Below are 13,806 nucleotides of genomic sequence, written 5' to 3'. Positions count from 1 at the left end.
ATGCTTTTGGTAATATGGTCATTTTGACAAAAGTAATTCTGCCTATCCAAGAACAAGGGAGATTTTTCCATCTTCTAAGGTCTTCTTTAATTTCTTTCTTTAGAATTCTATAGTTTTCATTGTAAAGGTCTTCCACCTATGTTGTTAGCTTGATTCCCAAGTATTTTTTTGAGGCTATTGTAAATGGAGTAGTTTTTCTCATTTAACTTTTAGAGGATTTGTCACTAGTATACAGAAATGTCTTTGATTTATGAGTGTTGATTTTGTATCCCAATACTTAGCTGAATTCATTTACTAGTTTTAGAAGTTTTCTTGTGGAATTTTTTGGGGGTCTTTTAGGTATAGAATCATACTGTCAGCAAATAATGCTAATTTGAGTTCTTCTTTTCTGATCCATATCCCTTTAATTTCTTTTGTCTGTCTAATTGCTCTGGCCAGTGTTTCAAGAATTACATTAAATAAATCGGTGAAAGAGGGCATTCCTGTCTTGTTCCAGTTTTTAGAGGGAATGCTTTCAATTTGTCTTCATTTAGTATGCTGTTGGCCTGGGGCTTAGCATAGGTAGCTTTTACAATGTTGAGATATGCTCCAGTTATCCCTAGTGTTTTGAACATCAAGGGGTGCTCTATGTTGTCAAATGTTTTTTCTGCATCTATTGAGATGCTCATTTGGTTCTTATCTTTAAGTCTATTGACGTGATGAATTACATTTATTGATTCCCATATGTTGAGGCAATCTTGCATCCATGGGATGAACACCACTTGATTGTGGTACACTATCTTTTTGGTATGTTTTTGTATTTGATTTTCCAGAATTTTATTGAGAATTTTTGCATCTATGTTCATTAGCTATATTGGTCTGAAGTTTTCTTTCTTTGATGTGTCTTTGCCTGGTTTTAGAATCAGGGTGATATTGGCCTCAAAGAATGAGTTTGGAAGTGCTCCCCCTTTTTCTATTTTCTGAAATAAATTGAAGAGTATTGGTATTAGTTCTTTAAAGGTCTTGTAGAACTAGGCTGGGTATCCTTCCTGTCCTGGGCTTTTCTTGATTAGTACACTTTTGATGGTGTCTGCTATTTCGTCACTTCAAATTGATCTGTTTAAATTGTGTATATCATCCTGATTCAATTGGGCAAATCATATGACTATAGAAATTTGCCAATGCCTTCAATATTTACTATTTTACTGGAGTACAAGTTTTAAAAATAATTTCTAATTATCTTCTGTATTTCTGTAGTGTCTGTTGTGATATTTCCTTTTTCATCATGGACGTTAGTAATTTGAGTTGTGTCTCTCCTTCTCTTTGTTAGCATGGCTAAGGGTTTGTCAGTTTTATTTTTTCAAAGAATCAACTTTTTGTCAATTTTTCAATTATTTCTTTTCTTCCAATTTCATTGATTTCAGCTCTGATTTTAATTATTTCCTGTCTTCTACTGTTTTGGGTGTTGATTTGTTCTTCTTTTCTAGGGCTTTGAGATGGAATGTTAGGTCATTTATTTGTTGACTTTTTCTTCTTTTAAGGAATGAACTCCATGCAATGAACTTTCCTCTTAGAACTGCCTTCATAGTGTCCGAGAGATTTTGATACATTGTATCTGTGTTCTCATTAACTTCTAAGAATTTTTTAATCTTCTCCTTTGATATCTTTTGCAACCTGTTGTTCATTCAGTAGCATATAATTTAGTCTCCAGATGTTGGAGTAGCTTCTATTTTTATTTTATCATTGATTTCTAATTTCATTTCATTATGATCTGATAGAGTGCAAGATAGTATCTCTACTTCTTTGTATTTGCTAAGAGTTGCTTTGTGGCATAATATTTAATCTATTTTAGAGAAGGAGCCATGTGCTGCTGAGAAGAAAGTGTATTCACTTGTTGATGGATGAAATATTTATATATGTCTGTTAAGTTTAAGTTATTGATTGTATTATTGAGTTCTATAGTTTCTTTGTTCAGCTAATTATGTGCATCCTGAACTCCTTCTCTGTAATTTCTTCTTGGAAGATATATCCAGTGGCGAAAGAGGTATGTTAAAATGTTAAAGTCACCCATAATTATTGTGTTGTGGTCTATTTGACTCTTGAACTTGAGAAACGTTTGATGAATGTAGATGCTCCATTGTTTGGGGCATATAAATTTATTTTTGTTATGTCTTGGTGATGATGAATGGTTCCCTTAAGCAATATGAAATAACCTTCTTTATCCCTTTTGATTAACTTTGGCTTGAATTCTACTTGATATGAGGATGGAAACCCCTGTTTCCTTTTGCAGCCCATGTGAGTGATATGATTTTTCCCAACCTTTCACCTTCAGTCTGTGGATGTCTTTTCCTATGAGTCTCTTGGAAGCAGCATTTTTGTTGAGTCTTTTTTTTTTTTAAATCCAATCTGCCAGTTTATGTCTTTTGATTGGTAAGTTTAGGCCATTAACATTCAGGGTTATTATTTGAGGAATGATTTGTATTCCCAGCCATTCTTGTTTATTTTTGGTATTTAACTTGGATTCTACTTTGACTGGTTTTTCCTTTAGTGTAATACCTCCCTTTGGTGATTTTCATTGTTGTTTTTCAATTCCTCTTCATGGAATATTTTGCTGAGTATGTTCTTTTAACTTTTGTTTATCTGGAAGATCTTTATTTCATCATCAAATCTAATGCTTAATTTTGCTGGATATAAGGTTCTTAGTTGGCATTCATTGTCTTTCAGAGGTTGATTTATGTTGTTCCAGGATCTTCTAGCTTTCAGGGTCTGGGTTGAAAAACCTGCACATAATCTAATTGCTTTCCCTCTATATGTAATCTGATTCCTTTCTCTCATGGCTTTTAATATTCTCTCCTTATTCTGTATGTTAGGCATTTTTATTATAATGTGACTTAGTGTGGATCTGTTGTGACTTTGTACACTTGGTATCTTGTAAGCCTCTTGAATTTTGTTTTCCAATTCATTCTTCATATTTGGAAAATTTTCTGATATCATTTCATTAAATAGATTGCCCATTCCTTTTTTTGTAACTCTATGCCTTCCTCTGCTGGGAGCCATTAGCCAAGTAGGTATGACAATTTCCTTGCCAGCGTACCCCATGTTGCTTAGTGGAAGGACTCGTGGAAATAGGACATTTTGCAGTGACATTGCATCTAAGGTGACCTTGCTCAAGGACCAGGGCGGATCTGGGTTTAGGGCGTTCCTGGTTTAGGATAATCCGGGTTTAGGGTGGTTCCAGGTTTAAGGTTATTCCTGCTGGGAATAGGGCGTATCCTGCTGCCTGAGTTCCCCTTGAGTTCTCACGGGATTTAGACAGTATTTTTTGGGAGACAGAAGCCCAGTGGGGGTGGATTTGGGCAGAGAATGTGGATTTCCCCAGAACGTGATTGTAGACGGCTGGTGTGAGTTAGGGAATAAAGAGTTGCTGTTTGAATCTACAAGCTGTGTGGTGGCTCGTGATTTTGTGCCCAGCCAGACTGCGGCATTCCTCTATCCCAATAATTCTTAAATTTGGTCTTTTAATGCTATCCCATATTTCTTGAATGTTCTGCTTATTGTTTCTTACCATTTTCACTATGTGGTCTACATTCTTTTCAAAATTATACATTTTTTTCTTCACTGTCTGAGGTTCTGTCTTCCAAGTAGTCTAATCAGTTGGTGATGCTTTCAATTGAACTTTTAATTTAGTTTATTATTTCTTTCATTTCAAGGATTTCTTTTTTTTAGAACTTCTATCTCCCTATTGAAGTAATCTTTTGCTTCCTGTATTTGTTTATGTACCTCTTTATCAAAGTGATCTTTTGCTGCCTGAACTTGTTCTCTTATATCATCCTTTAATTTTCAGAACATTTTAAATTATGTGTATCCTGAACTCCTTCTCTGTTATTTCTTCAGCTGTGCTGGCTATGGATTCTAAGAATGTGGTTTCTTCATTTATTTGGGGCACCTTCTTTCCTTGTCTTTTCATATTGCTTGTGTGTCTTCCCTTCTAGCACTGTGGATCTGAGGCATTACTGTATTTACCCTATAGGCTTATAGTTACCCTGTAGGGTTCCAATACTTCTCCTTTGAGGTGAAGAACAATGTTAACAGATCCCAATATAAACAATGTACACCCTAAAAACAAATATTCACTATTAAGATGTTTACAGTTTGGTCATAATGTACAGAAATGGTGAATTCAATTATTATCTACAATATGTTCAGTAGGTTTGTAAAAGGTTTTACAGTTTCTGATGGTGGACAAAGAACTGGAGAGAGGAGTAGAATGATATACTGAGGAGGTAGGAGGTGAAGATATAGAGTTATTATATCTTAGGAAGTGTGAAAGAGAAATCTAAAAACCAAGATTAGAAGCAGGAGAAGAGAGAGGAAGTAATTTTGGGTAGACAAGTAAGTGGGAAGACAGTAGAGTTACATAAAACAAACACACATACATAAAGAAAAATTTTAAAAAAGTTCAAATAGTAAAAATTGGCGGAAAGAAAAAAAGAGAAAACAAGAAGAATATACAACACAACTGTAATATACTATTCAGACGTCCCAGTCCTCAAAATCCTACTTCATGCAAAATACTTGGTTTCACATATGTTGGGTATGTGAGGACGGGAGAATAGAGAGGGAGAAGGAAAAACAAGAATCTAGAAGGGAGAAATAGGGATTGTTTTGGTTGGAGGTCAGTATCTTTCCTGATTCCCTTCTATCCAATAGGTGGGGTAGGTCGGTTACCTGGTATCTCCACCCTCAGGATGGTGAAGTGCCGCGTCCGACTAACGGAGCCGAGTCCGGCGAGGGACGGCGGGGTTAAAAATACACAGGACACCAAGGTTCTTCATCCAGGAGGGAGCATGTGCGCGCGCGCTTTATTGCCAAATTTGTTCCCCTTATATATCTTTTTAACAGCTGCGGGAAATTACTCAAAAGTGAGGAGGGGAGAGTAATAACTGCGTCCTTGGGTTACCGTCACGTCACCGTCCCCTATCAGGAGGCTCGAACAGGTCAAGATGTTCCCGAGAGACACATATGTGCGAGGCAGATAAACAGGGAACCGAAAGCCCGCGTCATGGCCTTGTGAGCTGGCCACATTGACATGCATAACAAAGAACTGGGGGTTGAGTCCCCAGGGGCCAGGGCGGGCCTGCTATCAGCAGTGAAGGTAACCAGGGCGGTAAGGCTGGTCTTGGTTGGAGGGGATCTGGAAGTGGGGTGTGGCTCCTGCAGGTCTCTGATGGGAGACTGCATCTCAAGGATCTCTTTTTGGGCCTACTCATGTGATGTGAGCACCTGGTCTTATCTTCTTATCTCTCCTGAAGACCTCCCAGTTCCTGGTCTCTGTGTTAACCTCTAAACTTTACCACACTCATCCTTTCCCTTTCTACTTCCAAATGAGGACCATTCTCTCCAGGGCTCTTTAGCATGGTGCTTTGGGTGCACTGCACACCTGCCCTGCTGAGAGCTATTTTGTTTTGAGCACTCATTGTGCCTGGTTAGTGGCTATTGGGGAGAGGGGGGAGTTAGAAACTGGGTACCTGGCCAGCTACACTTCCATACTGGGAGTTGCCCCCCCCCCCAAAGATGGTGATGAAAGTGACCAAAGATTGAGGTGATTGCTTTCAGCAATGGGCTGTCGAGTTGGTGAGGGGAGCTGGGCGATGGCGTTGGATGATGAGTTGAGAGATGAGCTCTGTGCTCTGTAGTGTGCAACTTGTGGCTGTCGGTTGACTTCAGAGCCTGTGTGAAATTCTCCCTTGAGTGCAGGCAGGCCACGGAGCTTAGTATCTCCGCTGCTGCGGTGTCCCAAGATGAAGGCGACCCGGTAGATGGGAGTCCACAGGGGAGTGGCAGCCAGAGTTCCTGCGCATGGGAAGCTGCCAGGTGTCCTGCATGGGCGTCTGATTTTTGCTCGAGTGGGTGGCCGGAAATTATGTGTGAGTGCTGGTGCCGATGGTGATCCCACTCAAGTACCCGGTACTCCTACTTGGGCGAGTAGTTGGGAGACACACACTGATGCTGCAGAAGCTTTTTAATTTGATGTAATCCCATTTGTCAATACTATTATTCCTGAGCTATTAGAGCCCTATTCAGGAAATTGTTACCTGTGTCTACATCTTTAAATGTTTCCTCTATGTTTTTCTCTAGTAGTTTCAAATGTTCAGGACTTATATTAAGGTTTCTGACCCATTTTGAATTGATTTTTGTATAGAGGGATATAGTTGGAATCTTCTACATGTGGATGTCTAGTTTTCTCAGTATTATTGCTAAAGAGGCTGTCTATTCTTCAATGTGTTTTGATGCCAGTTTTGAGAACCACATAGTCATAGATGCATGGGTTTATTTATAGGTCCTCTAGTACATCCCCTTGGTGCATTGGTGTTTTTATTACTGTCTCTCTGTAGTATATTTTGAAATTTATTATTGTGATGTCACCAAGGTTGCTGTTTTTGCTCAGGATTGTTTTGGCTATTTGAAATCTTTTTTGCTTTCATTTGAATTTTAGGATTATTTTTTCTAGTTCTTCAAAGAATGACCAGCTGCACTTCCAATTTGATATTTTGATGGAGATTGCATTTAATCTGTAGATTTCTTTTACCAGTATGGCAATTTTGGAGACGTTAATTCTCCCAATCTATGAACATGGAGATCTTTTTGTCTTCTTGTGTCTTCTTCCATTTAATTCTTCAGTGTTTGATAATTTTCATTGTAGAGTTCTTTTGCTTCCTTGATTAAATTTATTCCTAGGTATTTTTTTAGGCTATTGTTCATGGGGTTGTTTTACTGATTTCTTTCTCAGTGAGTTATTTATTGCTGTATAGAAAAACTACTAATTTTTGTATGTTAATTTTGTAGCCTGCTACTTTGCTGAATTTGTTTATCAGTTTTAAGTTTTTGGTGGGATCTTTAAGTACCTTCTAAGTATAGAATCATGTAATCTATAAACAGGGGTTATTTGATCTTTTCCTTTTCTATTTATCTCTGTTATTTCTTTTTCTTGCCTGATTGCTCTGAAAAAAAATTTCAAATACTATATTGAATAGGGGTGGTGAGAGTGGATACATTGTCTCGTTTCTTATTTGGGGAGAAATGCTTTATTTTTCCCCATGCAGAGTGATGTTGGCTATGGCTTTGTAATATGGAGCCATTATGTTTAGTTGTGATCCTTTTTTACCTAGTTTGTTCAGGACTTATCATGAATGGATGTTGAATTTTCTCAAAGACTTTTTCTGCATCTGTTGAGATGATAGTGTGGTTTTTATCTTTGATTGTATTTAAATGATATATTGCATATAATGACTTATGTGTATTAAATCATCCTTGCATCTCTGGAATGAAACCAATTTTATCATAGTGTATGATCTTTTAAATAGATTGTTGAACTTGATTTCTAAGTATGTTACTGAGGATATTTAAATCTATGTTTATCAAGGATATTTGTCCCCAGTTTTCTTTTTCTGTGTGTTCTTATTAGGATGTGATAGCAGAGTAATACTGGCTTTATAGAATGAGTTGGAAGGATTCCTTTTATATCCATTTTAAAGAACAGTTTGAGGAGCACTAATGTTGGTTCTTTAAAAATCTGGCAAAATTCAGCAAGAATTCAACCAGTCTTCTGATTTTTCTTTTTTTGGGAAACATTATTATTACTAATTCAGTCTCATAGCTTGTTGTTGATATTTTTAGGTTTTTAATATCCTCTTGATTCAATTTGGTAGGTCATATGTACATAGAAATTAGTCAATTTCTGTTTTCTATTTTATTGGAATATGTTCTTTCAAAATAGTTTCTCATAATAATCTGTACTTTAGTGGTATCTGTTATAATATTCCTGTTTGTCTCTATTTTTTTTTTTTTTTATTTTGGTCTTCTGTCTCTTTTGATTACTTTGGCTAAGAGTTTGTAGAACTTGTTTGCTTATTTATTTATTTTAAAAACCATCATTTTGTTTCATTGATCCTTTGTATTGTTCTATTTTATTTAGTTTATCTCTGATTTTTACTATTTCTTTCCTTCTATTATGTTTGGTTTTGCTTTATTCTTGTTTTCTAGGACCTTAAGGTTGCATTATTAGCTTATTTATTTGAAAAAGATCTCACAGTTGTTTGTTTTTAAGTAGGCACCCATAGCTAAAAGTTTCTCTCTTGGTACTATTTTAATTGTATTCCACATATTCTGATATGTTGTGTTTCCATTTTTGTCCAAGTCTAGGAATTTCAGAATTTCCTCAGATTTCTTCCGTGGCTCATTTTTGTTTGGTTGGTTTGGTTTTTGTTTAAAAGCCTATTCTTTAATCTCCATGTCTTAGTACAGTTTCTTTTTTTTAATTGGCTGTTCAAGACATTACAATGCTCTTGACATATCATATTTTGCCGCAGTCTGGCCTGCAGCAAACTAACCCGGGGGGGGGGGGGGGACGAGGAACTTGTGAAGGTTGATACAGCTGGAGTGGGAGCTGTTTATTGTAGGACAGTAGGGGTATATATACATAATTACACACAGCTTATCTTAATTAACATAACCTAGATACAGCAGTCAACCAATAAGGAATCTCCACACTTAATGGCTCGCTGGCGTTACTTCACAAACCACTCCCTCTGGCAAAATGTCAGGTGCCATCTTGACTTGTTTACAGACCCTAACAATATTTCATACATTTGATTCAAATGGGTTATGAATTCCCATTTTTACCATGTGTACAGATTGCAGAATCACATTGGTTACACATCCATGTTTATACATACTGCCATACTAGTGTCTGTTGTATTTTGCTGCCTTTCCTATTCCCTTCCTATCCCCATCCCCTCTCCTCCCCTCCCATCTTCTTTCTCTACCCCATCTACTGTAATTTATGTCTCTTTATATTAATATGAAGCTTATCCCAATATTATCTGGAAAGTTGAAGGAAATTATTTTTGTTTTTTGTTTGTTTTTTGTATTTGTTAAGACTTGCCTTATGGTATAACATGATATAGTTTGGAAAATCTTTGCCATAGTGAGGTGAGTTTCTTGTAGAAAAACAAAATTGTTGGATCTTTGTTCTTAATCTAATCAGCCAGCCTGCATCTTTTAATTGGAGAATTAAGACCATTTACATTCAAGATTATTTTAAAAAGGTATGTACTAATTCCTGTCATTTTGTTGTTTTTCTTCTGGTTGCTTTGAATACCATATGTTCATTTCTTTCTTCTATATCCATCTTAAGAGTTTTAATGGTTTATTGAGTTAATAATGTTTATTTCCTAATTCTCATTTGTTTTTCTACTCTTCTAGAGTAGAAAATAATTATTCTAGTGAGATTTATTCTTCTCTGTGCTTTTGTGATTGTTTATCATGCTTTATATTCTGAGTACAGAATTCCTTTAAGTACATTCTGTAATACTAGTTTAGTGGTCATGAAGTTATTTAGTTAATGCTGATTTTGGAAGATCTTTATTTAGTTTTAACTATTTAAATAATTTAAATCATTATTTAAATAATAATTATATTATTATTATTATTAAAATTATTCTGAAGGATAATTTTGCTTGATGTAGTAGTCTAGGTTAGAAGTTATTTTCTTTTAGACTTGCTGTCTATCATCCCATGTCTTCTTGGCCTTTAAAGTTTCTGTTGAGAAATCTATTATTCTGATGGGTTTGCCTTCATACATGACCTGGAACTTCTCTCTTACAGCTTTCAATATTCTTTTTTTGTTTTGTATTTTGGGCAGTTTAATTATGTTTTATTGTGAAGAGGTTCTTTTCTCATCATGTCTATTTAGGTTTCTAGATGTTTCCTGTTCCCAGGCATCCATATCCATCCCAAGATTTCAGAAATTTTCTATTATTTCACTGAATAAATTGTTTATGTCTTTAGCTTTTACCTCTGCTCCTTTATCTGTACATGGGATCAGTACATTTTGGTCTCTTTTTTTTGTGGGGGCGGGGGCGGGTACTGGGGATTGCATTCAGGGACACTCAACCACTGAGCCACAACCCCAGCCCTATTTCATATTTTATTTAGAGACAGAGTCTCACTGAGTTGCTCAGTGCCTTGCTGTTGCTGAGTCTGGCTTTGAACTTGAGATCCTTCTGCCTCAGCTTCCCAAGCCACTGGGATTACAGGCATGCACCATCACATCATCTACATTTGGTCTTTTATTCATGACCCATAGGTTTTGTATGTCCTGTTCATTCTTATTGTTTTTCCTGATTATTGTCTGAATGTATAATTCATCAGGTTTATCTTCAAGTCTTAATATTTTTTTATATCACTTGATCTAGTCTGTTGTTGAGGCTTTCAGCTAAATTTTTTATTTGGCTTGTGGAGCTTTACATTTTTAAGATTTATGGGTTTTATTTTGTTTCAGAATCTCTGTCTCTTTTTAAAATTGCTCTTCATATCCTTAATTTTCTTCCTTAACTCATTAAACTGTTTATTGATATCTTCTTTAAATTCAATGATCATTTTAACATCATTTAAAAAATTCTCTGCCATTTCCTATACTTCAGTATCTTTAGAATCAATTATTCGAGAGTTATCAGATTTTGGAGAAGTCATGATGTCTCATTTTCTTGTGTTTCATTTATATCTAAGTTAATATTTGTCTATCATTGGGATTTATATATCTTCTATTTTTATGTGAAGGCCTTCTTAGAGAATAGCCTTCTGATAATTATGTGCCCTAGGTTATCAGTTTGTTGTGTACTATTGAATTTTATTACAAATGTATTTAGTAGTATAATTTTCCCATGGCTTTGCTGATTGTGATTGGTGAGATTGGATACAGTGCATACTATTCGAACTTGAAGGACCTGCTTCCTCTGTAGGTCTTGAAAGAATAGGGGTCCCCCCATAATTTAGGCTGGTGTATTGTAGATAGCATAGTATACTGGGTGCACCTTCTGTGGTAATTCTTCCTGTTTTGTCAACAATGTGGTATCCACAGTAATTGTGTCATTATTATCTGTCTGTTGCTATGGGATTGAGTTTTCAAAAGTGGGACCTCAGAACCCTTCTTTTATGAATACAGAAGGCTGAGTCATTATTCGGGGATGGGGGGCTTCTGTCTCTTCAGGCTATTTATTTATTTATCCTAATTTAAAGCATTCGTTAAGGTTTGAATGAGACTAGGTCATGGTTGGAGTTTCTCTCAACTATGCTCTGAGAGTATCTCAGAGACAAAGCCCCCACCCACATGCTTGGGGTGCCATGCTTGAGTCAGAGCTCCACTCACAAAGAAGAAAAAAAAAACAATAATAATACCCACAATATAAAGACAAACCAAATATCAAAATACAGTAAAATTAAATTGAAAACAACTGCAACACCATAGTAATAGAAAAGAACGGGACAAATATACTACAGAATAAACTGAAAAGTTAAAAAAAAAAAAAGCAAAATTCAAAAAGAAGGAAAATGAGAGAGTAGACGAGAAAGAGAAAATCCTATTTAATATAATAAAAATAAGATTAAAAGGTCATGAAAAACAGCAAAATAATATAATATAGAATAGACAGAGGGGAAAATATGAGTCGAAAATTCTTCCTAGCAGAGATGTGTGTTTGGATTTGAGAACTTATTTCCTGACATGTGCATTCTTTCTCCAGAGGCCCTTATCCTGCATGCCTGGTGATGTGGTTGATTCCTGAGCCACAGAAAACCTTTCTTATTAGCTGAGCTTTTTGGCATTATGTGGGCCATGCCAGATGGCTATATATTTAGTCCCATGGATTACAATCTTTGCTCCTAGCAGCATGGAAAATGTCCAAGGCTGGTGCACATCCAGGATGCTTCAGAGTGTGGGGGGAATAGTCAAACCAGCAAGTTCTGCACTGGAGATGGAGCCACAGAAACTGAGTAGTTTGCCACCATTAGTCTCAGCACTCTCAGACCTCATTCCTTCATGACACTACTTATGACCTGATAAAGGTCATCTAAAAAAATACCCCAAGAGTATATATCATGATTAATGATGATTCTATGAAAGTATTCTTATTAAATACTAGAATAAAACTGCTATTACTTTGAGTATTACATTTAAGTTGGAGGTTTTATTAAACGTGAAAAATAATAATGAAAATAACAAATGGTAGATATGAAGAAAATAAATTTGGAGTTTCTGCATAGAAAATTAAAAAACATAAACACTGGAATTAATGTTGGAAAAATTGCTTATATGATTGACATGCAAAACAATTTCTATTTTTAGGGTAATAAAATATCTATAATTATAAACAAAATTAGTTTGAGCTAATCACATTGTCTATGTAAGATTTAATGTTAATTAATATTTTTTTAAATAGACACATCTACCTTGGATTGCCAGCAGCACTAAGAGGATTAAGTTTTATTCCTGCCTTTTTGATCCTGATTCTTTTGAGAAAACGTCATCTACCTGGTGAAAATGACCCTTCAGGAACTGAGCTTGCAGTGACGAAGATTACAGAGAAAGAAAAAGAGTGCAAAGATGTTCAACAAAATTCCAAGGTTTTGAATGATGAAGAAATGAAAACTAAACTATAATGTCCTATTCTATCAGCCTTCCCAGAGGTGGAAAACACAGTATAAAACTTAATTGTTTAAAAATCATTAGAGGTACTGCAGGTAACTTTTCTTATCTTTAAGAACTTGCTCATGGTGAAAGTGTTCACTATATGTCTGAAGGATCAGAACAGCACTTGAGATGTTTTAGAGGAGACATTTATGACAACCACTAAACAGGATTTTAAAGCCAGCTTTACTTTTTATGTTAAAGCAACAATTTCTCTTTTAACTCATTCAAAGAAAGGGTCTGTTTTCTACATCTCCTTTTCCAAATAGTTCTAAAATTTTTCTATTCTAAAAATCTATTTAATGCTATCAAATTTGTATATTGGGGTTATTCAGAGACTGAGATTTTCATCCTTTCATGTGAACTTGAAATATTTTATTCATATTGATTACTTTCATGTGAAGTAAGCCTACAACTTTTTAGTATATTTAGTAATTGTTCTTTGATATTTCTATTCATTCCAGATATGAATTTTCAAAGTAGATTGCTCATTACTATGTCATCTTTTGTTATCAATTCTCTCCTTTATTACTCATGTCATATATTTGCTAATTTTGTTCAAAATACTGACAAACATAATCAGGTTATTAAAAGTTATGTAGTGAATATGGTTGGAATTTTTCAGCAATTTAAATCCAACAACTCAAGTCTTTTTAAAAATAAGTATCTGAATGAAAGGATAGAAGGACATTATGAGAAAAATAGCTCTTACAGACCACTTGTAGTACCAGATATTGTCAAAGGACTATTTTCCCAGGTTCAGGAGGCTTTTGTAGATCAATGTTTGTTATTGATTGGATCCTAAGTTAGAACACAAACATTAATTTCCAAAACTTATTTGGGAGAATGATACTTTTGAAAAGTAGCTTCTTTTATGAAACTGAAGTCAATAAAATTCAACATATCCATGAAAAACTAAACCTGTTCATGTTATTTTTAATTTATGAGTAAAAATAATTAAAAGATTTTAGAGGTACATGAAAACTTTTTAATAATATAGGGCTCTGGTTCAAAACAGTAAATGAACATATTCATCTACTCCTCATTCTTCCTCCATTTTAAATGAAAGTCAAAATCCCTAAAGGTAGAGAGATTATAGGAAAGAAGGGTGGGAGAAGTGGGTGTCAATACACTATGATAATTTGTGTTGAATATAAAGGAAATGAGAGTATCCATAAGGAATAGAGTGGAAGAAGGTATAGGAATTTTAAATGCAATTAGAAGGAACTGGAACTTAGGTAGGAGATTCTGAGTTGGTAACTGGACAGTGTGTTATTATAAGAAATATATAGGTGCCTGTT

The 13,806-nt window shown here is 35.2% G+C and overlaps 1 protein-coding gene across 3 annotated transcripts in view; it reads left to right on the top strand.

The window, feature by feature from the left end:
• Slco1a2 (solute carrier organic anion transporter family member 1A2) overlaps positions 1–13,425 on the top strand; it is a 113,926-nt gene extending 100,501 nt beyond the window's left edge. For all 3 annotated transcript variants that reach the window (XM_046436001.2, XM_046436002.2, XM_046436000.2), the window contains exon 16: positions 12,258–13,425. In XM_046436001.2, coding sequence (XP_046291957.1) covers positions 12,258–12,477 — 220 coding nt within the window. In that variant the 3' untranslated portion in view covers positions 12,478–13,425. The remainder of the gene's footprint in view (positions 1–12,257) is intronic.
• Positions 13,426–13,806: the final 381 nt, after the last annotated feature.

This window comes from Marmota monax, unplaced genomic scaffold (assembly GCF_021218885.2).
Source record: "Marmota monax isolate L192 unplaced genomic scaffold, Marmota_monax_Labrador192_F-V1.1 WCK01_AAM20220418_F8-fsc00012, whole genome shotgun sequence".
NCBI lineage: Eukaryota > Metazoa > Chordata > Mammalia > Rodentia > Sciuridae > Marmota > Marmota monax.
The sequence above is the reverse complement of the archived record's forward strand: the minus strand, read 5'-3'. Positions and strand labels throughout refer to the sequence as shown.